A 27,233-nucleotide genomic window follows, 5' to 3' on the forward strand; every position below is an offset into this window, starting at 1 on the left:
CTTGAGGAAGACGTCGACGAAAAAACCTCAATGCTAGACACTGACCCAGACGCACACTTCCTCAATATTGCCTTTCAAAAGTTTTAATAGACTGAAAATAGGCTACATTCAGAAAAAGTACAATAACAAAAAAAGCTGTAAGCCAATGATTGTATATGTATTAATCACAGTAAGGCATGTACATGAACAAAAAATAATAATTTGTAAAGTGATAATATATGATAATGGGAAAATATCACAAGACATCCTTTTCTGGCCCGGTCTCTTTCAAAGAGGCAATGGTGACCAAATTATCTTATAATACTGATTATTTACACCTTTGCATCAGCTTCTTGTCCTTCAATGCAAAACAAATGCTTTTTATCAGTTTGTCTTCAATTTGCTTAGCATAATACTCCCAAACAAGAAGCCAATGTATTAAATCATGCCTATTTTTGTGCATTTCTTCCTAAACATTGGAAAGGTTTGTGTTCGACCAATTGTTGGTAAAAGTATGGAAATCGATTTATCGTTTAAGATATACATTTAATATTTGGTTGTTACTCCTTGGTTTATATTCAAAAATAATTACCTCATTAAAAAAACATTAAAAAAATAACGAATCAGCTCAAGGTCTTTTGAGAGTGTACCAAATAATTTGGAGAGAAACTAAAATGACATTCTGCTTTACTGGAACACAGGGGTGCTAGGGCACACGTAACAAAATAAAACAAGGTACCAAACAAGTGAGTTTACTCCAATTACAGTACATGGATCCAGTAAAAAAACAACTAATAAAGTAAAATGAAAACACCAACACAGAAGGTGGAGGCTGGTAATTTGACAGCTGGGAAACTCCTCTGAAGATTGACCTCGACGTAGCAGACCATTTATGATGAAGAGGAAGGGGCAACGTCTATCCCAAACAAAGGAATAGGTTGAATATGGATAGAAGAGCCCAACAGTTATGGCAGTATTGCATCTCCTTCCCCCCACGTCCTCGGTTGTCTTAGAAGAACCGTCCAGAGAACTGCTTCACACTGTTAAAGCATTTAAAAGGGGAGGAGGGAAAAATAAATTACATTTTAGGAACTCAAGAGTTAAAAAGCTGCTCAAAATCAAACATAAACTGTGCGATAATACATTGAGATTACAGTGTATTACACTGTACCTTCATAACCCTTACTAACAATTACAAATACGTTTTTTGTTGTTCACTTTAAGATCTACAGGTAGAGGTAGTACAGGTACTACAGGTAGTAGTTAACCGGCAAAAAACACCTACTGGTTGTCTCCATTATGGGATGGGATTCAAGGTTAAAAGGTCAAAGGTTCCACATCAATTGTAAAGTAAACACTTGAAGACAAGGTATGGCTCCCACTGCCAGCAGTCTAAGAAGTGCACCCCAGTGGTTACGTGCCTGTTCTGCAGGAGGAACTGGGCGTTCTGGATCTGGTCCTGGGTCCCTGTGATGGTGATGATCCGGTCCTCGGAGCCCTCTAGTGGCTCATCGATCTTGATCGAGGCCCCCGACTCCGACCTGATCTGCTTGATCCTCTGGCCACCCTTACCAATGATAGACCCCGCCAACTTTAAAAGAAATAGAAATGGTGATGATTATTGGGTCTCTTGTTTGGTGGACAGTATTTCGTCAAGCGGTTCAAAGGGGTCTCGGGACTAACGTCTTTGGGGATGGTGACTTGTGTGGTGACGACTGGTCCACTCATGTCCCCGTAGGAACCCCGGCCGCCTGGGTGAACGCAAGGACCAGACATAGAGGAAACCTCAGGGAGATGTCCCCTTTTAAAATACACTTAAAATAGTGTTGATCCCTAAAAATATAAATATACACTGACCAGCCTGAAAGGGTTCCCAGTTGGCATTGCGGTCTATGGAATAATTGACAAAGAAACATAATATGAGAAATAATGATGACATATACAATACATTTATTACCAATAAAAAAACATATAAAAAATAAAGATGGGTCGAAAACAATTAAGGAAAGAGTTTCTGTGAACTAAATTAACAAATAAGCATTCCCAAAGTAAGCAGGCACTAAACATATAACACTCACCGTGAAAACCTCCACCCTAATTCAGGAGCCATGGAAGAAAGAAACAACAAAAGTTAAAATTATAACGAAAATTCATGACAAACCTAAATAATAATAATAAATAGGAGTGCAATCAGTCCGCAAAGTTATATTCCCAGCCCACATGCACTGCCGACCCCATCGATTTGCGGGGGCATGTCAATCAGGGGTGAAGAGATAGGCCTCCCGAAGCTATTTAGAGTGAATCTGAGTCATTGATTGACAGAAAAAGCTGTTAATGTGTGATTTTGCGCCTCCTGTGGGTGAAGTGGTGCCTAGCACTAAGCTGACCTTTTTTGTAATTGGTGACGTAATTGATTGAGCGATTAACACGGAGGTAAAAAGGTTTAGGATGCAAAAGAATGCCCCCTTTAATATGGACTGTATACAAAGTATGAGAAGTGTGCCTCAATGTGGGCTGATGAGCTGATCGTTTAACTTTAACAGCGAATAATAGCACCGATGGATGTTTGAGGGAACCAAATTTAAAGTTAACATAAGTAAATTGGAGCTTGTACCAGATTCTATTTTTATACAATGAGGACAGTCCTAAAGCCACAAAAAGATGATCTCATCATCAAAATAGGCCTAAGAAAATTCCATCCATTAAATCAAATTGTACTACAAAAGTGGAGTGCAGAATGCTAGTAGGGCATGGAGTAGATTTATTATACAGCTTTTTAACATTATATTATTGTTGTGTCATTTAATACAACATCCCACATCATCATCATGAGATGTGCATCACTAAGTGTATAGACTGAGAACCTGACATATATGGATCCCATGCATAAGGTAATCAGTCTGATGCATGGGGAACCCCACGCATCAGGTAGTCTTTCATTGAAACTTTGCTTTGCTTACAATGCTTACAGGAGACATTGAAATTGTACAGATTAATATTTGACAAAAGGGCTGCCCAAGGTAGAGCAGGGATAATTATTAATTTTTACTTTGAAGGAGAGAACTCTGCGGTCAAGGAGCGGTCAAGGAACACACACACGCACACACACACACACACACACACACACACAGTGTTGATATAAGTGGGTGTGTCCAGAGTAATATATTGACTAAGGTGAGGTCAATGATCAACCCATTTCCTTTCTGCTGAGACATATATAATTCTTTACAAATATACATGCATCACTGCTTAGGTAGTTTGTGGATTACCGTATTATATAAGCCATTACCTGCCCAGAATTACCTGTCTAGAGTCAAATCAAGTTCAACTAGTTTAGCCTCTCTCAATCCATCATCATCTCATGAATTGCTGCCTTGTTTATTTACATTGAATACAATTATTTAATTAACACCATCTACCAATTTGGTTTCCCTTGCTGCTTTCCCCCAAAAACGATTCACTTGCAGTTTGACCTAAAAAAGATACCGGCCCGTGCGTTGCTTTTGTTTCACCTTAATTTGCTAGCCTTTCTGATCTCTGGACTACGTACTTAGCTGCTCTACGGTAACCAAGGATACAACCGTTGCCAGGCAACAGCGGGCCTAGACAAGTGTACATGCCCAGTGTCCTAGCCGCTGTGCCGCTACTACTACACAAGAAAAACAATCCTGGTTCTTCTGCTCCCTCTCTCCTCAGTCCCAAGCTACAAACTAGTAACTTACACAGGTAAACACCTCATACTACTACAAACAGCTAGTAACTTACACAGGTAAACACCTCATAATACTACAAACATCTAGTAACTTACACATGTAAACACCTCATACTACTACAAACAGCTAGTAACTAACAAGTTAACACCTCATACTATGACAAACAGCTAGTAACTTACACAAGTAAACAACTGATACTACTAGAAACAGCCTGTAACTAATAAGTAATGACCTCATACAACTAGTAAAAGTTTGTAACTAACAAGTTAACACTTCATATATTACTACAGACAGCTAGTAGCTTACAAAAGTAAACACCTCATACTACTACAAACAACTAGTAACTAACACCAGTAAACTCATGGGTGTCAGCAGGTGGGGGGGAAGGCAGGCCCGGTGAGACTCACCATGCCTTCGTAGTGCTCTACCGGCCGGCCTCTTCGGTCGCTGGAGAGGAGAGGGGAAACACAGGGATGAAGCCTGGCCAATCATAGACCCACTACTGTTTACTAAAGACCCACCACTGGTTACTTGTTACTATTTACCACTACATTTCCCTTTTATCGGAGGCCACGTACAGTGAATTCAGATTCATGTCGTTAAGGACCAGATACGGTTGTTGTGTGATTAGCCATTACAAACCGTTTTGGAAATCAGCCTCTTCTTTCATCACAAGTAGGTGTGTCCACCTAGATGTATGCTGGATAGATCAGTCTACAAGCCTACCCAGTGGATTGTAGCAAACCTTGCTCATCTGTCCGTCATACATCTAGGTGGACACGCCCACTTGTGATGTCAAAACAGGCCGATTTTCAAAATGGCTTGTAACGGCTAATCACACTCACAGCTGGTGGTATAATATGTCCCCTTTGAGGCTGTGGACATGGGAAACAAACCTAGTCTCCTTTGACAGGGCGTCAAACACCTTTCCCCCTACACAATCCCGTCCCACACTAGACCATGATTAGGAAATGTCCAATCTAGGTCGGACGCATTCTCTATCGTCTTCTACTTTACAGATGACCATTGACGAGTTAATTTGACCGGCAACCAAAAGTGGCGTTGAGGGCATCAAACAGAGTTTGGTTGAGGCTTAGGGGCAGGTGTAACATGCTCAGCCCACGTGAGAGGCATCCCCGTGCTCACTTGTTTCTGTCATCCATGCTGCCGTGGTAGCCTCCGTGGGAAAACCGGTCTCCCCTGGGAATTGACGGCACACGGAAAGAGTTGGGAATCACAAGTAGAGACATGAAAAGCAAATGGTGCACGGAATTTAGGATTCATTGGGACAGAGACACAGAGAGCCACAGACAGACAGACAGAGACGGACAGACAGACAGACAGACAGACCGACCGACAGAGTGAGTACAGAAACAAAAATACAGAGAGCCACAGGAAGACAGACAGACAGACAGAAAGACAGACAGACCGACTGACCGACAGAGTGAGTACAGAGACACAGAGACAGAGAGCCACAGACAGACAGACCGACAGACCGACAGAGTGAGTACAGAGACACAGAGACAGAGAGCCACAGACAGACAGACCGACAGACCGACAGAGTGAGTACAGAGACACAGAGACAGAGAGCCACAGACAGACAGACCGACCAACAGAGTGAGTACAGAGACACAGAGACAGAGAGCCACAGACAGACAGACCGACAGACCGACAGAGTGAGTACAGAGACACAGAGACAGAGAGCCACAGACAGACAGACAGACCGACAGAGTGAGTACAGCGACACAGAGACAGAGAGCCACAGACAGACAGACCGACAGAGTGAGTACAGAGACACAGAGACAGAGAGCCACAGACAGACAGACAGACCGACAGAGTGAGTACAGAGACACAGGGACGGAGAGCCACAGACAGACAGACAGACCGACAGAGTGAGTACAGAGACACAGAGACAGAGAGCCACAGACAGACAGACAGACCGACAGAGTGAGTACAGAGACACAGGGACAGAGAGCGACACTCGGTCCAACGAGGCGGGAGAGTGCCCCCTCACCCTCCTCTGGTCAGCGGCGGGGGGGGCAGGGGTAAGTTCCGCGCCCGGCCCCCTCCGGCGACCCTGCTCAGCGGGGGAGGGGGCGGGGGCGGGCCCCGGCGGGGGCTCATGTCCTCGTACTCCCGCCGCGCAGGCATCGGCGGTCTGTGGGGCGGGGCCATGCGCTCGAAGACGCCCCTCAGGGGCCGTGGGGCGAAGCCGGCCGGGGGCCGCCGGCCGCGGTCCTCGAAGGCGGCCGTGTAGCCGCCGTAGTCGTAGGTCTGGTCATAGAAGTTGGGGTCGTAGGGCTGCGTCCGGCCCTTGACCGTGGCCTGGGCGAGGCAGAACGACAGAGGGCCATGACTCAGACCCAAAGGGCCCAACACAAACACACACGGACAAAGCACGCACCAACGCTTGACACTGTGTGCAGAAGCGCACAGACAGAATAGCAATCGTTCATCTCTGGGCGACTCTTGAGATCGGTAGCGTTCATGTAAACCAGCTGAGTGTCAGTGTTGCGTGGCTTCACCTTTTAAGCACTTGGCGTAGTTGTTTATAGGTCATACTCTTGTTTATGTTTTCCCTTTTAATGTTGAACCCGGTCCATGTTCTTGGGCTGTGTTGCCTCCCTCGTTAAGCCCTTGGGAAGACGCTCTATAAATACAGCCCTGATTTGATTGGCCCAGCTACCTCGGACACGAGCTCCATGATGACCTTGATGCACTCGACGACCTGCTCCGGCCGCCCCCCGACCAGAACCACCCGGTCGGTGGAGTGGGGGCAGCACTCCTGGAACAGCTTGATGGAGGTCTCCGTGTTCTAGGTTCACAAGCGGGAGAGAGAGAGACAGAGAGAAAGAAAGAGAGACAGACAGACAGAGAGAGAGAGTGACACACACACACACATACACACAGAGACAGAGACAGAGAGAGAGAGACGGAGACAGAAAGAGAGAGAGACAGAGACAGAAACAGACAGACATTGAGACAGAGAAACAATGTACCCTGATGTACCCCTGATGCCCTGATCAGACCAGCCAATAATAAAAATAGCTTGATCCTAAAGACCAAATTTACAAATAATCGCCAATAATTCCGAAAGACATTCTGCTGGTCGGAAAATCTAAATAGAGTAACACAGAAACTATGTTTTTACCTCTCTCAGCTCTTTAATCTTGGCCCCCTTCACCCCGATAATGCCCCCGGCCATACTCTGATGGATCAACAGGCGCAGCTCGCAGTCAAAATCCATCCCGTTGTAATGCTGGTACTAGAAAGCAGAAGGAAATGTTCACAGGACTTGTAACTTGGCCACTCAATCGCTGGGTTCCCCTGGCAGCCTTGCATGGCTCTCCACTACTAACCGCATTGGGATACATTCAATTCCGGTTCATTCAGTGCCTCCACATGCACAGCGAAAACACGGTTAGACAGAGTCACCGGCAGGTTACAGTGGTTTCCCAGTTGTGGGATATTAACACACTCATTAACTTGTTTGCATGGCCACTAATGGGTTACGGAAGTTCGATTAGCGACGGACGCCAAATCCAATTGTACATTCATTGCTTATACTGATGACAGAACGACTGCATACGAAACAACACAGCGAGTATGTTTACATGCACATTGCTTTTCGCATGACATCCCCAGTGCGGCATATTGTAATTGTATGTGTATAACATGTCAATGACCAGAAACCTGGTTAGGACAAGGGGAATTATTCACAACCAAGCGGAACCGAGATGGAACACAGACGACCGCTAGGTGAATAAGGACCATTGGGCATAGAGTACAAACGCAATGAATAACCATAATCGCTCACCTCCTCCAGAGTAGGGATGATCTTCACCAGGATGTCTCCTATTGTGTCGATGTTGGCGTTCACACTGAGGATCCTGTCAGGGAGACCAGGAAGGTAAGCAAACATAGCAAAAAAACAAACAAACAACAACACGTAGATAATCTAGATAATCCAGTGATAGGAAGGCTGATTAGGTAATCCAACGATAAAATTAATGTAGGTGGGTGCGTGAGGAAAGGGGATTCAGACAGTTTTTTATATTGTATATTGTAAACTTTACACACAGAGATCTGAAAAGGGTCCCAACAGTGGACCGGTCAGTCGAGCTGCCGACATGCATTCAATAATTAAACATATAAAAACGAATAAATGTACACAGGAAAGAGAGAAAGCTGGGGACATGGACAGCTGTACCCCTGGGAAACCACGCTGGAGCAGAGGGGAGGAATAGCAAGAGGACCAGGAGAAAGGGGACCAGGATCAGGAGGAGGTGTAGGGGGAACAAGACCCGAAAGAAGAGGAGGAGGGGTAGGAGGACCAGAACCACAGAGACGAGGAGGAGGAGGAGGAGGAGGGGTTAGAGGACCAAAAACAAGAAGAAGAGGAGGAGGAGGAGGAGGACCAGAACCACGGAGACGAGGAGAAGGACAAGGAGGAGGGGTTAGAGGACCAAAAACAAGAAGAAGAGGAGGAGGAGGAGGAGGAGGAGGGGTAGGAGGAGCAACAACAGGAAGAGGGGAGGACTAGGACCCAGAAGAAGAGGAGGAGAACTGGGATCAGATAGAAGAGGGGGAGGAGCCCCAGGATGAAGAGGAGGAGGAGGAGGAGGAGGACTGGATCCAAGGAGAAGAGGAGGAGAAATAGGAACAATAAGAGGAGGAGGGGACCAAAGAGGAGACGGAGGACTAGGACCAGGCAGAAAATGAGGAGGAGGAGGAGGAGGAGGAGGTGAAGCTGTCCCCCCACCAGTATCTGTGGGCATTAGGGGGACGATTCAAAACAGAAAAGAAAGAGAAAGAGAAATAAGTGTGGACACGCTTCACTCAGTGTCGGGGAAGAGGAGACTATGAGGTCAGGGAGGTGGGGAGTGGCTGAGGCAGAGGGTTAGCAACAACGTGACAGATTAGCACACTGATCTGACCTGATGGGGGGGGGGGGGGAATCTGCGCACAAGGAAATGAAGAGACATCGACAATGAGACATGACGCAGCTGGGGGGGGGGGGGGGGGAGGTTGGTAAGGAGGAAGACGGAGTGGGGGTGAGGCAGGCTGGTAAGGGGGGAGAAAGGAGTGGGGGTGAGGTTGGTAAGGGGGGAGACAGGAGTGGGGGTGAGGGTGAGGTTGGTAAGGGGGGAGACAGGAGTGGGGGTGCAGGTGGTAAAGGGGGGAAGCGGGAGGAAGGGAGGGGGGGCGTGGTGTCCATAAGAGTTTTATCAGGACTAAATGATCTCACTGGAAAGAATAAAAACTAAAAAAGGCCAGCTGTGTTTGGCTGTAAACGAAAAGAAAAGGCTGGGACACAAGATGGTACGATCCGCTCTCGAGAATGATCCAAAGTACTGGAGTGGCTGCAAGGCGACCCCAGTTTAACAAAGACGACAGAAGATGAAATGGGGAAATATAGAATTGGTTTTTTTCAAGTCGGGGAGAAGGTGGGTGGAGGGGTTGGGGGTTGGGGGTCGGGGTTATCTACTATACGATGTAAAATACAAAAATATAACAAAGGCGTTCAAATGCTAAGAGAATGCAGGTAATCAAAGAGACAAGTGTGTTTCACTGTGCTAGTCAGGCAGTGAGGCATTGGTGGGGGACATACCGCTCTGGCCCACTGCTGTCTGGGACTGATACACTGGCATTGTACTGGATGGGCCGAGGTGGTGGTGGTGGTGGTGGTGGTGGAGGAGGAGGAGGAGGTGGTGGTGGAGGAGGTGGTGGGTGGTGGAGAAGGAGGAGGAGTTTGGCATTGGGCAGTGGGCAAACCAATCACAAGTAGTCATGGTAAGGGGCAGGTTGTTTATGGGCGTGGCCAACCGGGAGTGTCAGGTGGGCGATCAGGGGCGGGCGCAGGTTGGGCCAACGTCGGGGCAACGCAGAAGGGGGCGTGGCCATCCAGATCATAGGAGGAATGGAGGAAGGTGGCCAAAAATAAACCAAAATCAATTAAAGTAAGTAAGGTGTGGGGGGGGGGGGAGGGGGGGGAAGGTGGAGAAGGAATACATATTTATTTGAGTTCACGAGTTATTGAGTAATATTAATAAGGGGAAATTAAAATAAAGTTGGAGGATTTAACATTTGAAAGGGTACATATTTGATCGAGTCAAAGATGGAGATATTCCATATAGATCTTGCCAACCATTCCGTTTAATGTACTAAAGTGGTCTTGGTTGAAGAGGAGTTTTGCACATCTTCCAAGATCAACTGTACTATTGAAGCTATTTTTCCACTGTATAATTCAAACAAATCTTCATCTACAAAGCACCTGAAGAACAGTCGTGTACAATATGGTTCAGGGAATTAATGGATTCAAGTACATGAACAGTACTTTTACCCGACAGCGTGTTGTTAAAACACTTTTATTTGAAGAAATAAAGAGTTTTTTTTTTTTTATAGTTCATATACTTGTTTATGTTTTGCTTTTAATTTAAAACTCAGTCCATGTTACACACAAGTGAAATGCAATGCAATACAGGGCAAAACAACTTTGGTTGCAAAGAAAAATGCCTTCCCGATAATCTAAAATAACTTGAATCACTATATACGTATGTATGCGTGTGTAATATATAAATATAGATATTTAGAAACACAGTAACCTGCACCAGCTGTCGAGCCCCATACAACGCCATCTGTTTACTCACATCTGTGCGAAGGGCTTTGATATTCTTGCCGCCCTTTCCGATCACAGCTCCGGCGTTCTGAGGAGAGACGAGAAGGGTTTCCCCTTTACAAGTCAGACTGAAACAAAATCAGAGTGTGGGTGTGTGTGCTCAAGAGAGACGGTGGCGGTATGGATCCACCCAGAGCTTCTTTACTTTGCTCTGAAGCAGCACCCGGAGCTCCAACATCTCGTCTGTGTTACGGGAACGCTTGAAGGACAGGTCGTCCTGCTCCATGGCTTCGGACAAGCGTTCACCTGTGGAGTGAGAGGAGGGAGGGCGGTCCTTAAGAGTGGAGGACGGGCCGCTGTGTTGTGCAGGACGGACAGCGTTGACATCCAATGGGTACGCATCAACGCACTGGTCAAATGCCATGACATTACTCTAAGCCGTCTTTTGGAGGAATACGGATATAACGTGACGTGTAGGAGACCAAAGTGGATGAAAGATGATCTCTAGGAGATGTAGCTGTTGCTGTAAAAGAAAATAATTTTCCTATGCAAGGTTAAAAATGGAAGCAGGCAAACAAGAGGCCTCATTTTGGAGTAGAGAAGATGCAGTTTCTGATCACATCCAGAAAAAAATGAAGGAAATAATTTAAAATCAAATAATGAAGTACAAGATTACAAACTGAGTGTGTTTAAAAGCTCCAGAGCTCTGGATTTTTTTCCAACAATTTTTATAATCAACATAACTGGCATAACCAAAAATGAGTTAAAATGGTGCGTGCCTGGCAGCAATGTGTTCAATGTGTGTATGTGCGCCTGGTGTGTGTGTTGGGGGGGGGCACGCTCGCTGACCCCACTAGAGAGGGTTTGGCTAGTCCACCACAGTCTCTTAACATTCTGTGGGCAACTAAAAATGTGTTAACATTTCAAAAACCTGGCTGCCGCCCTGGTCAGAAGTACATTTTATTTTGGCATACAATAAGCATATAGGGATAGTCAATAATGTGACAAATGTTAATTAAGCCACAAACAAATGTGTGGCTTAATAGGGAAATATTAATAGATAAGACACATTTTACCATTCGTGTCAGTGTTGCTGAACGCAGTCTCATCTTCCATATGATTGAGGTCTTCCTCCATGGTCTCGTTTAAGCAGTGGAGTGAAGGATCCTGTCAACAACAGTTGAAAATTAGCCTTCTTGCTAACACTGGCACATTTACAGAAATGTAGATTAATGTGCAATGTCCTTTAATCCCTTCCTGCTTATAGCTTGAACTATTTTAATGCGATATTGAACTTGAAAAGTACTCATGACTCTTCACCAAAACACAGCCTGAAACACAGGTCACATCAGTGTTGAGCCTGGTTACTCCTACTACTACTACAACTTATTTGCTAATGAGATTCAACGCAACTATGACAAACCAAATCCCAGGTCTGGATATATTCTGCTGATAATCCATATGTCACAACCTTTTATTAGACAGGACAGTCCATTACCCAACGTGTTGTTATGTTTAGCCTGCCCATGGTAGCTGCAGCCACCAAACGTGCTTGTGTAAAACTGGAGAGCACTATGGCAGGGGATTAACTGTCTTCACGAACTGCTCTGGGTAATAAATCCTTCATCCTAATCAAAGATCATAAGCGCACTGACAACAAACTGGCGTTAGCCTTCAGGCCAGTCATCTGGACGCGGAGAGCCTCGCCTCTGCCTCACAAGGCGTGTCTACTGTACACGTTGCTACACCGTACACCGAATACACAGCTACCTACTAGTATTCAGAGTATACAAAGCTACAGAGTACGCACAGCTACACAGTATACAAGGCTACGCACAGTACACATAGCTACACCGTACACACGGCTACACAGTATACACATTGCACACAGCTACACAGTGACCGTTATACACAGTAACTTTTACACAGTTATACACAGCTACCCAGTGCAAAGCTACCCAGTATACAGTACAACCAGCGTTATAGCTGCACAGTATACACAGGTACATAGTACTACAGAAAGCTACACAGCGGAAACATAGATTGTCTGTTTTTATAAATGATTCTGAGTAAATGATGTAATATTTAAAAGTACATGTATAAACCAACCTGCAGTAAAATCACGTCCACCACGTGATCTTTTCCTATGTTGGACGTCAAACGCGTGGAGTTACGTAGGTACGTTCGTTTCGTTGGTTCAGAAGTCGTAGAATACCGTTCGGTGTGTGTCTTTACGTCAGCAAAAACGGTCCGCACGGAAAACAGAGCATGTTGTTCCACGTCCAGTGGAGCAAACCGAGCGCCGTCCACATTGATATCAAACTATCCCACAGAGCACGTCTGCTGCTCTGATTGGACAACTCACCGATGTCAGTTATTGTTGGGAAAGAAAAGTTAGGGGACTTTCAATTGGGATGGAAATTTTCCGATATTTCCGGACACTACCAATGTTTATATTATTGAATGGTATTTCCCTTTTATCGATTCAGTGATGTTCATAAAAGTATAATTGTCCTTAGACACTTAACCCCTGACATTCTTACCTGCTGGTGTATGTTTTATAGAGATGGCAAAGACCCAGATTATAAATGTGAATTTGACAAAGCCCTGAATCAGAGCAGGTGTTTCCAGCTGTTAAGAGTTATAATTATTTTTTCTCGTAAAACATATGGTTAGGGTTAGGGTTATGAGTTGTCATAAATTGCCAGATATGTTTTAGCACAATTGGGCTAAATGTGCTAAACATATCATCAGTTGAATAGCGTTTGAATAAACAGGAAAATGTACATTCATCCTAACCTCTTTATACAGTCTAGTCTTAGCGGAATAGCCTTTGTTATTGGAGAACCAAATGGGGATCCAGATAGACCCTTTAGTAACCCCATAGTGATCAGAGGAGTTATATGCAGTGGGCCTTCAACTTGACTGTTGAAAATTATATATTTTCAGGCTTCCTTGAACCCAACTTGGCAATGAGTGAATATATATTGTGGTATATGTGTTGTTTGGCAGTCCTGGCAGTATGCACTACATACATTACACTTGGTTTAATTATTGTGATCAAATATATTTACAGTTCTGATCAAAGTCCTTTATTGAGTCTGAATAATTGAGAGAATACAAAGTATCCCACTTCAGTATTTTCCGATACAGAATTATAGAATAGATCATTTTCATATTAATCAAAACATATTGTCCTTTTTTCATTGTCCTGAAACTGATAGATTTATAATAGCCTTATATCTTCTCTATTACTATCATGATTTCAAAATGTAGTTTATTATAACAACGCAATATAAATACAATATTGTTACACTTGCTTATTGTTCAACTTGAGACAAATAGACCAATTATTGTTTCGAAGGCCATATTGTTGATTTTACTTGATTCCAAACCGTGCCCATGCCCCCCAAATAATCCACATACACGAACACACACACACACACACACACACTCACACAAACTCAAACAAACACACACACACACACACTCACACACACAAACACACAATCAAACAAACACACACACACACGCACACTCACACACGCACACAAAAACACCACACTTACACTCACACACACACAATCACACACACACCATCACACTTACACTCACAAACACTCACACACACACTCACACACACCACACTCTCACACACACATACACACACACACACACACACACACACACACCATCACACTCATAAACACACTCACACACACATACACACACACACACTCACACAAACTCAAACAAACACACACACACACTCACGCACACAAACACACAATCAAACAAACACACACACACACACACGCACACTCACACACACCATCACACTTACACTCACAAACACTCACACACACTCACACACACACACACTCACACACACTCACACACACACACTCACACACACCACACTCTCACACACACATACACACACAATCACAAACACACTCACAAACACACTCACACACTCTCACACACACACACACACACACTCACACTCACCACACTCACGCACACACACACACACAAACACAATCACACACACAATCACACACACAAACACACACACACACCACACTCACACACACGCACACACACACAACACACACACACACACACACCATCACACACACACACACTCACACACACTCACACACACGCACACACACAAACACTTGGAGATTCAAATGGTTGAAATAGGGGGGCCTGAGAGGTCTTACTAATCCCTCCGCCCCCACCCTATCACCTATCACTTTGAATGGTGTCCATCTTGATCTCTTTTAAACAACACCTCCCTTTTTTCCGTGTTTTTTTATGCTCTTTTGAGATATAGGCAAGCTCTCATCCTTCTATAGTCTGGGGTTACCATGGGAACGGTAATAATTCAGTTCTTGATGTTTCTAAAGCCCTGCGTACATATTTTCATCTGCATCCATAGCGACACTTGACATTGTCCGCGCTGTTTGTCAGAAGCAAGTCACCATAGCGACACTAACCATGCGGGCGGTGTCACGGCTCATGTGTCCTATCCGTCTGTGTTTTGGTTTTATATTGTCAGTGAATTTTAGGAATCTGCCCCTAGATGATTTATTTCATCAGGTTTCAACAACAAGGTCTATAATTTGGCATGCTCATAGATAGACTTGGAGCAAATACATGGTTTGATGTTATAGTACTGAACTGATGTCATGTATGCAATTATAATTTCATGGAAATGTTATATTGCACATATAAATGTATTATTGTAAATCTAATCAAGGATATGAGTGACTTGGTCTGCATAGGCTGTTTTTATATGAATGCATGTATTAAAGGTGATTTTGACACAGCAATATTGTGCATTAAAGCTAAGCACTCAAATGTTGATGACTGAAATCCTTTAACATCGTCTAATGTAAGGTATTGACCTTCATAAATGGCCAGAGCTAATGCATAGACTACATAGGTCTTTAATATTGATGACATTTACTTACAATGATTAGTAAATTTGATCATAAGACACAAACAATAGCCTAGTAAAATCAACAGGTATTCTGTTCTTTTAAAACAGAAACAAATAAAAAATAAGACGTTAAATAAACGTGATGGGGAATATTTTTTGCATGCCTATTTGTTTAATAATAGACTCTTTCCCCAGCTCTTGTTCCTCTCAGAGCTAAACCCATGTGGAGCTCACAGACATACTATAGGTAGGTCCAACTATTAAGATGCAACCCGTCTTGTGCGTCAACTGTACGTCACGCGTTAGGCCCTAATCGCCCTCCGTAGAACAGTTGGGGTGTTTAAAGGCGCTGCTCTCTCAAAACTACGAATTCACAGTAAAAATGCGAGAGGCGAATATTGGGCACATAGACAACCTTGCCATCATTTCTCGGCTGCACACGCTAAATAAAGCGGTTGACCTACATTGGCTTGTTTGTCTAATTGTGCAGGTGTCTTTATACCACTAGCCCGCTACAAATGTGGAATTCTCGCCAGAATAAAAATATGTCTAATTAGAAACGGTCACGTCAAACGGACTGGAAAAAAAAGACATCCTACGTAAACCCCATTCCAGCGATGGCCATAAGAGATGCGCTCGTGTTCAACCATAATCGATAGACGAATGCAGGTACCCTGCCTCCCTTACACACGCACTCTCTAACATCACCACGCATTCTTTCCCCACTGTGCAGTCTCTTCTTTTTTTTCTTCTCACCACCACCACCACCACCACCACCACCACCACCACCACCACCACACTGGATATTAAAGAATCACCCACAGGACCTTATAGCTCCGTGATCATCAAACATTTGGAAGATCATTTTTCATTTTGAGAAGGCAGGGGCGCGGAGGAGACGACGGAGGGAGACGCCAGCCTCCAGGACAGACCACTTGACACCTCGATATGCAGTAGGTAGTGTGAACGCGATTCTGCGGAGACTATAGCAAGGCCATTCCATGGCATCTTGAGATTAACAAACAGTGGTCCGCTCTGTGGCTCTGTCTATTTTTTTTTTTTTGGTCAACGACGGTGAAGAAGTGTTTTTTTTTGTGGGGGAAAAAAAAATTCTCTCAATAATTAAATCCCAGCACATTCCGTCTGGGGGTATCGTGTGGGCTTATCGTTGGGACCTACGATGGACACCGACGCGGGGAAATGTGGAATGGCCCGTCTTGGATCCTTCCTTCTGCTCGTCGTTCTGTGGAGGTCTGGTGACGGGTGCCCCGCATCGTGCTCTTGCAGCATCTCGCGGATTGCTTGTATTGATTCTGTACCGGGCATCGAGGATTTCCCGTTTCTTACGTTGGATGACATGGAAAACATCACCGAAATGTAGGTGTCTGAGAGAAAAAAAACAAAACACATCGAACTGACACGTCTCTGAATCCCTCTCAACGCTCATCCTTGGGGTCAATAACAACACAGAACCCTACACATACAGAAATTATAGCCTATTAATTATAATAAGAAGGATACAGATCATCAAATGGTAATGATAACACATGTAGGCTACGCGAACGTAGGCCTATATAGGCTGCACGCGTGAGCGTTTATTGTCGACAATTGGCGATGTTTGTAAGAAAATACGCGAATAGCCTTTACGTTTGGAAGGTAGTGTGTGTGTGTGTGTGTGTGTCTGTTTGTTGGTGATTGTGTGTGTGTGTGTGTGTGTGTGTGTGTGCGTGTTTGTGTGTGCGTGCGTGTGTGTGTGCGTGTGCGCGGACATTCGCGCGCCAGCGACTCGACTCGTGTGTTTATGTTTCTGAACGTACATGCGTGCCTGTGTGTAAAAGTGAGAGAGGGGAGGTAGAGAATGCACGAGTGTGTGAGGCTGCCTGCGATCTTGGAGCGTCCATGTGTGTGTGTGTGTGTGTGTGAGTGTGTGTGTGTGTGTGTGTGTGTGTTGTGTGTGTGTACGTGCGCGCGCGCGTGTGTGTGTGGTTCTAGGGTTCTGTGCTGTTCTAGGGCTAGCAATAGAATATATGTATTTTAATAGAGCCTTTAGGTGCTACAATATTGAGCACCACCACAACCACCGCAACCAGTATCACAGCCAGCATCACAAGCACCAGCAGCATTCTTCAACTGAACCCCATAACGTATTAAGCATACCCTACAATTGCATCACAACGCATTAACGGACTCTCTCTTCCCGGTACCAGCTTCATCCTCGCTTTATACAGAGTGTACTTAAATATGATCAGGGTAGATTTGTTACACCTAAGGACGTTAAATCCTTGCTACAACATCCCTAAAAAAAAGAAGAAAACGTGGACTGCAGCTCTCCAGCATAAAGAAACAGGAGACAGCGAGGAGGGCTGTCTCAGAGACACTTAGCCTACTTCCTAGTCCTACTGGAAAGCATTGTAGAGCGGTTCGATTTATAACCCATATTCCTGACACAATCAGGATTTATAACCCATATTGTTACACAATAAGATCCTGAGCCTCTTCGCATTGTTCTTGTCTTATTTGGACTTTGGTAAGCTGTTGTTCTTGTGAGGCCTAGCAAGATGTAGCCTATTAGAAATTGGGATGCTGTCAATATCCAAGTCATTATGAATAGCAGTATCAGCGTTACAACCACATGAAATGGGTGGATATATATGAATATCGAGGCCAGTTTCTAGTGGCTACCTTTTTGACATTCTATATGCCTGTGTCTTATCTCTATTAAATAATGATATCAGGTCCCCGAAGGGAACGTCAATGTAGTAGTCAGTAAGCATGTCAAGATTAAACATGGAAGGCTCGTAATGGGACCGTGCTATCTCAAATTTGGAAGGAGAATGTGGTAAAGTTTCCTCATTAGAATCATTTACATCAGTTGTTTGTCTGAGTAGGCTGGGTCAACGTTAATAATATGTGGCTGACTTACACTGTCAACATACATCAAGTCTGTAACTAGCCCGGTCTGTTGCTCTGAATCACGAGGACAAACCCAGTCTTAAAGAGACGTGAAGTCTGTCGGGGAACATGATCGCTGTGCATGTGGGTTTGTGTGTGCTTGTGTGTGTGTGTGTGTGTGTGTGTGTGTGTGTGTGTGTGTGTGTGTGTGTGTGTGTGTGTGTGTGTGTGTCTGCGTGTGTGTATGTGTGTCAGGAATTTACAGGAACTCTGTAATCCATGACTACTTGTTATGTTACATTAGATTAGTACAGATACATACACTGTCATTTTCCATATATATCTATGTAAACTAATGCTATATCTCTCTGTATTAATATTACGATAAGTATATACTACGTGTATATATAGCAGCCTTCCAACCTACATTAAGTAGATAGTACTTATCATATAGCTTTATCTATGATAAGCCCAATGTAAAATAAGTTTTAATTACTATATGGCTTGTCATATCTATAGAATATTACTTGTATGGTACTTATTATATCTATAAAAAAGTAATTATGATAGCACTTATTATTGGTAAAGAATAGTAATTACTGTTGTATATATTATATCTATAGACTAGTACTTACTTTTTCATAGACGGTAGAGAAAGATGATTGGAAGAGTCCTTTCCGTCCTGAGGTTTTATTTCAAAGGGTTCGATTTGTCATCACATTACATTTTTATTTTTAATGCGAACATTATTCCCACTGACCACTATCCGGTCTCTATCCGAAATCAATAGTCCCTTTTTAAACTTTGGTTAACATGCATAATTTATTATTAACATGTTTACCTTCCATCATTATTGTATGAGCAGTACCTTCCTGTGAGTACATTTTGTCATGCAGCTGTTACAAAATGCTAATCATCTTATATAATTTTTTAAACAGATACATTGCGAATCAAAATAGAGTGTCCGACATCAATGACAACAGTCTGAAGTACTACATAAACCTACGGAATTTGTAAGTACTTTTGATTCAAACTTTGAAAAACACAGATGCACAAAAAATGTATGCATATAATAATACAACAAACTTTCATATTTTGGTCAACAGAACAGTAATCAAGTCTGGATTGACTTTTGTTACACCAGATGCATTCTTCAACAACACAAGACTCCAATATGTGTAAGAAGTCATATTATCCCATATATTGCAATGTATTCGCTGTATTTTGAGCAAGACACTAACAACCACATTATTTTGCTCAGAAATCTCAGAGACAACAACTTATCAACACTGTCATGGAAGACATTTCAAAATCTGAACACTAATTACACGTAAGTATGAGCTTTCATGTAACGCTGTTGTTTGTTCAAGCATCTATATATGTGAGAATATGTGGAGATTATTCAATACCAATACTGCTTGTTTTTTGTGTGTATGTGTGTGTGTGCGCGCACTTGTGTGTGTTCTCCATGCGTGTGCACGTGTGTGTGTCTGTGTCTGTCTGTGTGTGTATGTGTGCGTGCACATGTGTGTTTGTGTGTGTCTGTGCGTGTGTGTACGGGTGTGCGTGTGTGTGCATGTGTGTAAATGTATGCATGTGTCTATCTGTGTGTGTGTGTGTGTGTCAATGCATGCATGTGCGTGTGTATGCGTATATATATGTATTTGTCTATATGTCTGTGTGTGTGTGTGTGTGTGTGTGCGTGCGTGCGTGCGTGCGTGCGTGCATGCGTGCATGCGTTTGTGTGTGTGTGTGTGTGTGTGTGTGTGTGTGTGTGTGTGTGTTCCAGGCTGCTCCTCTCTGGTAACCCCCTGGCGTGTGTGTGTGGGAACCTGTGGATCAAACTGAGGCTCCAGGAAGACCCTGACGGTCAGGACCTGAAGTGCATCGACGACTCGGGAGTGGGGCGGTCCTTGATGGAGATCACTCCCCCGGACTGTGGTAATGGGACCATGTGGCCTGAACAACACACGGCAGTTATTTTATATACAGTCATATAGTCCATCGTTACAGTAAACCGTCATGGGACATCTTTTACACTATGTCATCAAATTGACTGTTTACTAGTTAGTCATTTACCTTCTGTTTTAATCCACAATGACTTTAGTTAGGAGCAAGAACCCTTTGGATAGAGAGCTAAAGGATTCCTCTTTAGACGTTGGGGTTGGATCCCAGAACCTTTAAGACACAGTGCTAAAGGATTTCTAGGTAGACGTGGGGGTTGGAACCCAGAACCCTTTAGATACAGAGCTAAGGGATGTCTAGATAAACGTTTGGGCTAGAACCCAGAACCTTTAAGATGCAAAACTAAAGGATTACCCTGGAGACGTTGGGGTTAGAACCAACAACCTTTTAGATACAGTGCTAAAGAATTCTAGGTATATTTGTGGGTTAGAACCTAGAACCTTTTAGATAGAGAGCTAAAGGATAACTCTGTGACTTTAGAGTTAGACCCCAATGCCTCTAAGTTACAGTGCTAAGGTAGACGGAAGGGTTAGAACCCAGAAGCTTCAGCTCGAAGCCAACCACCCAAAACCAAAGCACTAGGCTAATGCGTCTACACAAAGACATATATTTAGTTATTAATAACAATTGATCGGTCAACATTCATAAAGTCAATTCTGATATATTCCAGTGTGAAGTGTGATGTGTGAGGATCTAGAAGGTGGATGACAGCGTGGGCCGTGCCCCTCGACAGTGTTTCCCCAGGTGGAGGTTACCCCCTCCACCGTCACCATGATGAAAGGCAGCGACGTGAAGGCCGTGTGTCAGGCCTCGGGTTACCCGGCCCCCGGGATCCTCTGGAGGTTGGATGCTGTCATGCTGTCCACCAGCTACGAGGTGAACCCCCTTCACTCGCTGGTGTTTTGGTTCATTGGTAGTTTCACCTACAGGAGTCAAATAGGAGTCCTCATTTAGGAGTCCTTGTTTACTTGTGTACTACGAGATGGTTGTTTTTGTTTTGAGTAGGAGACTAACAAAATATGAATAGATATTAGATGGATAGAGGGGGAAAATATACAGTAACTGAACTGAATTATCGTAACTGAATTCATTTATTTTCAACTTTTGGGATTGCAGCTTTAACCACAAGAGCAAAGAAACAAACATGAATCAATCCAACATGAATTTCGTAGGAAAGTCCGTTCTCAGCATTCTCTTATTTAAAAAACGATAAGAAACATTGAAGTGCCGGTGTGTGTGTGTGTGTGTGTGTGTGCGTGTGTGCGTGTGTGCGTGTGTGTCTGTGTGCATGTGTGTGTGTGTGTGTGTGTGTGTGCGTGCGTGTGTGTGTGTGTGTATGTTTCAGATCGATGTATCGGAACTAGAAAGCGGGCTGTCTCTCTCGGGGCTCTCACCCGAAGACAACGGCAAGGAGATCTTCTGTAGCGCGGAGAACGTGGTGGGCCAGACCGAGGCGGGCCTACAGCTCAACGTCCTCTGTAAGGAGCCCTCTTTTACTTACTTAAAGTTGCTGTGGCTACCGCTTAAAGGTGACATATTATGCCACCAGGTGTGAGTGTGATTAGCCGTTACAAGCCGTTTTCTAAATCGGCCCTCTTCCGACATCACAAGTGGGCGTGTCTACCTAGATGAATGACGGATAGATGTATAACGTTTGCTACAGTCCGCTGGGTAGGCTGGTAGACTGATCTATCCAGCATACATATTGGCCGACATGCCCAATTGTGATGTCAGAAGAGGCCAATTTTCAAAACAGCTTGTAATGGCTAATCACACTCACACTTGGTTATATAATGTGTCACCTTTAAAGGTGCTGTAGCTACGATTTAAGAGCTGTCCTTTGTAAGGCATGCCGTATCCTATCGTCAGCTATTAGTGAGTGAAAGGCTACCTGTTTTTACTTGACTCTGCCTGTCTCTGTGTGGGAACTTTTTCCATTTTAAACCGCTCCCCGCTCATTTCTGACCAATCAGGGCATCCCTTCCTTTAGATTGGTTCAGGGAATCCATCTTGCCTGTCAATCAGGTGCATGAATGGCAAACATTTGGCAGTCACTGGCAGAGAAACGTAGGGCATTAGGGAGGGAGCAGAAAAGGAGGGGATGTTTCCTGGTTGCTACATTTTTTTAATCTTGCTCTCTAGCTCTTTTCTTCTCTCTCTCTTTACAACTGTCGGATCTTACCTACAGCACCTTCAATATCAATGCCTTTATGGCTTGTAGACAGGCCCTTGCTCATAACCCAACACTCATTCATGATTGTAACCTTGTTATGTGCGATTAAGAGTTGTGTCCTATTTACTGTAATGGGTGTTGTCGTTGTAGTTTCGGAGAGAGTGCTCCATTCGTTTTTTCTTTTACATTAGTGCTGCTGCTGCTGTGGTCATCGACGACGGGCAAATGTCGTTGACAACGTTTCTTTTCGATTTCCTGTTGGCCTGCTGTTCTCCTGCATCCTCCTCTCTCTGGACCGGCGTCGTCGTGGTGCTGACCGGCCCCTTTATCTGTCAATCCCTCCCGCTGGCTCTTACTCTCTGGTGTTTTCACCGCGTTGACATAAACATGATCTGCGATTCAATCTCTATCGCTCTACTCCTCCCCCACCCACCGACCTCAACCGCCTCTGCCACAGATCCTAGCAGGAGGGTGGGCGGTCGTGGGGGTTGCTGGAAAGAGGAGTGGACCATATGGATCCACCTCAACTCCCCCCCCCTTCACCTCCACCCTCCGCCTCCACCCTACGCCCCTCCCCCGAAAAAGGTGCTGTGTCCGATAGGCCAAGCCCGGTATCTGAAGTCTCAGACTTCTATATTTTCCGTTGGATTGACTGAACGTTGTGGCTCAGTTAAAAATGGCTGTGATATCCCTGCAGGAACACCCATCGCTGCCTTTAGACATGTATCGGAATAAACTGCAAGTGGCCCATGTTAACAGTGTTTACTACAAAGAAAAGGGAAATAGAAGTATCTCTTCTCCAATGACCCTAAGATGCCCCCCCCCCTCTCTCTCTCTCTCTCTGTCTCTCTCCCCCCTTCCCTCTCTCTCTCTCTCTCCTTCTCTCTCTCTTCCCCTCTCTCTCTCCCCCCTCCCCACTCTCTCTCTCCCCCCTTCCCTCTCTCTCTCTCTCCCCTTCTCTCTCTCTCTCCTTCTCTCTCTCTTCCCCTCTCTCTCTCCCCCCTCCCCACTCTCTCTCTCTCCCCTTCTCTCTCTCTCTCTCTCTCTTCCCCTCTCTCTCTCCCCCCTCCCCTCTCTCTCTCCCCTTCTCTCTCTCTCTCTCTCTCTCTCTTCCCCTCTCCCTCTTCCCCTCTCTCTCTCCCCCCCTCCCCCCTCTCTCTCTCGCGCTCTCTTTCTCAACTGGAGCTGTTTTGTCCTACCTCGCTTCTTACCTTGTTGTTAGTCCCCGGTGTTTACCTCCCAGTGCCCTCTCTTATGTGACTCCTCCTTCTCTCCCCCTCCTCCTCCTCCTCTCCCCCAATCCTCCCTTGTCTCCCCCTATCCCCTTCACCCCTTTATCTTCATCTCTCCCCTTTATTCTCTTCCCTGCCGCCACCTCTTTATCGTTCTCCTCCACCTCCTCCTCCTCCTCCTAACCCCTTATTCCCCCCCCCCCCCCCCCCCCCCCCCCACACCCCTACCCCTAGTCGGCCCCACCATCAAGCAGCTGCTGGGCCCGCAGAACAACCACCACTGGTGCATCCCCTTCAGCGTGACAGGCAACCCCTCGCCCGAGTACCTGTGGTACCACAAGAACACCCTGGTAGAGGAGCAGGACCACATCTTCACGGTCATCCACGAGTCCACCAACAACGAGTACCACGGCTGCCTGCAGCTGGTCAACCCCACGCACATCCACAACGGGGAGTACAAGCTGGTGGCCCGCAACGAGTACGGGGAGGACCAGAAGAAAGTGTTAGCCGTGTTCATCAACCCTCCCTACGACGGACACTCGGGTGACTGGAGATGTGGTTTTGTTATTGTTGTTGTTGTTTTTGTTGGGATGTTTCGATTTGTTGTTTGCTATTATTGTTATTTGCGTTATTATTATTTAAATGATTGTTCTTATTAATAATAATAATATTTATTTATGCATTCTGAATGTTTGGCTTGGTTCCGGAGTCATGCAGTATTTTTTGGATTTGATACAGATTGGATTTTTTTTGTCTTATTTCTAACGAGTATCCTATTATCGTTCCCTTTCTGCTGACTTATGCTTCTGTTTTGGGGGGTAGGTGGGATAGATCGAATAATGCATTTTCTTTCTTACTTTCAGATGAGCCAACATACTACTGTAAGTAAAACAATTCACTGACACACAGCTACCATCAACAGAGCATCTAACATTGTTATTATGCTGTAATTTGCAAGTTAGGTGTTACTTACAATATTCCATTGTACTGAAGTGATGCTGTCGATGACAAAACTGTACAAATGAATGCATTAATGTCTAATATCACGTTTTTTTCCCCCTCATAATGCTTTCCTCCTGATTCCAGACACTACCGGTAAGTAGTGCATCATAATTACATTAGTAAATAGCTCCAAATTATTCACCATAACTGTCCTATGCACCGTGGTTTGTTTATCAGTAGCAAGAAAGAGAAATGTATTTTATTTCATATTTCATTGTATTGAAGCAATCGTACATCGATGACGAAAAGGTTTAAAACGAATGAATGAATGCATTAATGTCTCATATCGTGTTTTTCCTCACCGCTTCCCTCGTGAAGCAGACCCTACCGGTAAGTAGTGCTTCATAATCACGTTAGTAAATAGCTCCGAATTATTCACCATAACCAAACTATGCACCGCGGGTAGTTTATCAGTTGCGATGAAGAAAAAGTATTTAATTTAGTATTGTTAAATATAGGGATATTAAACAGATTATCATCGTGGCCAACAACCAAAACTTTTTTTTTGGTTGTTTTTTTTGGTTGTTGTTAAATACTTAAAATTAGGTTAGATTCTCATAATTGCACATTTTAACCAGCAAAGCACTTTGAGCTAACTGAATAGCCCAATATAGCTGTACCATCCTTTACATTGCATCAAGTACATCGTCCCTGATCGCATATTAGTTTGATTTGTCAATTTATTCATCACGCCGTTTGTTCTTCCATTCCCGTTCGAAACACTGAACAAATCCTACAAAAAGCTTTCAGTAATTAATAATGCATGCTCAAATTGACCCGATAATGGTGTTCAATATGCGGGGGTCAAATAGCTCTTATCATAATTAATACCTGGAGATGCATCCAGTCTAGAGCTGCACCCAACAGACGTCCTGATAAAACACCCATAAATCTTAATCCTCTACGATGATATTTCCCCCCCAGGCTCCCCACTTCCTCCCATGGACGACAGCGTGGCCGTAAGTGCTATTGATTTGGAAGCAAAAAGTTGTTTATTACGAGACCGCCTGATGGTTAAAATACGCACTCTCCTTGTTCCTCCTTGTACCCAACCTCAGGTGTACGTGGTGGTCGGCATCGCGGGGGTGGCCCTGACCGGCTGTGTTCTCATGGTGGTCATCCTGAAGTACGGGAGGAACTCCAAGTTTGGTATGAAAGGTACACTCTCTTTTATGAGATTATACATTGGAGAAAAACACACAGATCCGATGTCGGTTTTACAGGAACACACGGCAGCTCTCCACTGGCTGACACACACACACACACACACACACACGCACGCACGCACACAAACACACACACACACACTCATGCGCACACACACAACTCTGAATTTGAAAGAATAAAACACAGTTTCCAGTGGAGTCTATCTGTGTTGGCGAGGTCCCATGATAAAATCTAAATAAAATCAAAATAGTGGTAGCAGATAACTGTACACTGGCACTTTTAAATCCACTTCTGTATCTCTTATATATCCTCCTAATGCTGTTCCATACTGTATGTACATCCTCCACCCATCCTCCACCCATCCCCCTCCCCTCCCTTCTCCTACACCTGCTCCACTCCTCCTCTTCTCCTCTCCCTCACCTCCTCACCTCCTCCCCTCCTTCCCTCCTCTCCCCTCCCTCCCATCCTCACCTCCTCCTCCCCCCTCTCCCTCAAATGCTCCACTCCTGCCCTCTCCTCTTTCTCATCTCCTCATCCCCTCACCCTACTCCTCCCCCACTCCTCCTTCTCCCCTTGTTTCCATCGATCTCCGCCTTCTTCGTCTCTCCTTCCTCTCCTTTCCTTCTTCCGGCACTCTCTCTCTCTCTCTCTCTCTCTCTCTCTCTCTCTCTCTCTCACACGTTCTCCCATCATTCGATTATTACCCCGCCACCAACCGCCTCCACCTCCTCCACTCCTCCTCCTCCTGTCTCTATCCGTCTCCCCCCCCCCCCCCTCCTCCCCTCCCTCCACCCCCCTCCTGTCCAGGCTCCTCCTCGGTCATCAGCAACGACGACGACTCGGCCAGCCCCCTCCATCACGTCTCCAACGGCAACAACACGCCGTCGTCCTCGGAGATGGGCCCGGACGCGGTGGTCATCGGCATGACAAAGATCCCCGTCATCGAGAACCCGCAGTACTTCCGCAACTCGGGCGGCATGCTGAAATCCGACACGTGTGAGTTACCGCCGCCGGCCGCGTCCCCGGCCGGGCCAGCGTCTTTGGGCCTAGCATGGCGTGGGGGGGGGCTCATCCCAAGAGAGGGAGAGGCAGAGGGAAGCTGGTAACCTGGTCTTTTTACGGATAAAATCCATGCAGAGAATGAAGATCATGTCATTACAGCTCCACCTGCACCACCGCTGGTTAACATCCCGCTGCATGTAGGGGGTGGTGAGGGTGGTGGTGTAGGTGATGGTGGTGCTGGTGGTGGGGTAGGTCGAGGTGGTGTTTGTGGTGGCGTTTCTTTAGTGGTGGTGGTGATGCTGCTGGTGGCGGAGGAGGTGGTGGTGGTGGTGGTGGAGGTGGTGGTGGGGGAGGGGATGTGGTGGAAGTGATGGTGGTGGTGGTGATGGTGGTGGTTGAAGAGAAGGTGGTGGAGGTGGAGGTGATGACGGACGTGATGCTGATGCTGAAGGAGGTGGTGGTGGAGGAGGTGGTGGTGGAGGAAGTGGATGAGGAGTTGGTTGTGGTGGTGGAAGTGCCGAGGGTGGGGGTGACGGAG

The 27,233-nt window shown here is 45.2% G+C and overlaps 2 protein-coding genes across 2 annotated transcripts in view; one reads left to right on the forward strand and one right to left on the reverse strand.

Annotated features, from left to right (window-relative positions):
• Positions 1 to 61: 61 nt before the first annotated feature.
• LOC307074119 (heterogeneous nuclear ribonucleoprotein K-like) lies at positions 62 to 12,460 on the reverse strand. The gene is made up of 16 exons (XM_079734125.1): positions 12,421 to 12,460; positions 11,388 to 11,478; positions 10,517 to 10,617; positions 10,343 to 10,399; positions 9,304 to 9,347; positions 7,510 to 7,582; positions 6,844 to 6,957; positions 6,379 to 6,507; positions 5,707 to 6,017; positions 4,839 to 4,892; positions 4,100 to 4,139; positions 2,058 to 2,073; positions 1,837 to 1,869; positions 1,663 to 1,730; positions 1,401 to 1,570; positions 62 to 1,019 (listed from the first exon to the last, which is right to left on the reverse strand). The coding sequence occupies exons 2-16, from the start codon at positions 11,446 to 11,448 to the stop codon at positions 989 to 991; spliced, it is 1,302 nt and encodes a 433-aa protein (XP_079590251.1). The 5' UTR covers positions 11,449 to 11,478; positions 12,421 to 12,460; the 3' UTR covers positions 62 to 988.
• A 3,982-nt stretch (positions 12,461 to 16,442) lies between these two features.
• The window catches only part of ntrk2b (neurotrophic tyrosine kinase, receptor, type 2b), a gene marked incomplete at both ends in the record, with an annotated part of 15,584 nt that continues 4,793 nt past the window's right edge, over positions 16,443 to 27,233 (forward strand). Inside the window, 11 exons of the mRNA XM_079735854.1 lie at positions 16,443 to 16,639; positions 19,093 to 19,167; positions 19,261 to 19,332; positions 19,416 to 19,484; positions 19,944 to 20,095; positions 20,853 to 20,995; positions 21,465 to 21,597; positions 23,759 to 24,067; positions 25,451 to 25,485; positions 25,585 to 25,684; positions 26,501 to 26,689. Coding sequence (XP_079591980.1) covers positions 16,443 to 16,639; positions 19,093 to 19,167; positions 19,261 to 19,332; positions 19,416 to 19,484; positions 19,944 to 20,095; positions 20,853 to 20,995; positions 21,465 to 21,597; positions 23,759 to 24,067; positions 25,451 to 25,485; positions 25,585 to 25,684; positions 26,501 to 26,689 — 1,474 coding nt within the window. The remainder of the gene's footprint in view (positions 16,640 to 19,092; positions 19,168 to 19,260; positions 19,333 to 19,415; positions 19,485 to 19,943; positions 20,096 to 20,852; positions 20,996 to 21,464; positions 21,598 to 23,758; positions 24,068 to 25,450; positions 25,486 to 25,584; positions 25,685 to 26,500; positions 26,690 to 27,233) is intronic.

This window comes from Pollachius pollachius, assembly GCF_949987615.1.
Source record: "Pollachius pollachius genome assembly, chromosome: 4".
NCBI lineage: Eukaryota > Metazoa > Chordata > Actinopteri > Gadiformes > Gadidae > Pollachius > Pollachius pollachius.

Bases quoted from the DNA above. Each gene is read 5' to 3' on its own strand.
- LOC307074119 (XM_079734125.1), bottom strand. From the start codon at position 11,448: ATGGAGGAAGACCTCAATCATATGGAAGATGAGACTGCGTTCAGCAAC. The intron at 6,508-6,843 runs GTAAAAACATAG...TTGTGAACCTAG, and splicing joins AGATTAAAGAGCTGAGAGAG to AACACGGAGACCTCCATCAA. The intron at 1,571-1,662 runs GTTAGTCCCGAG...TTTCTTTTAAAG, and splicing joins AAGTCACCATCCCCAAAGAC to TTGGCGGGGTCTATCATTGG.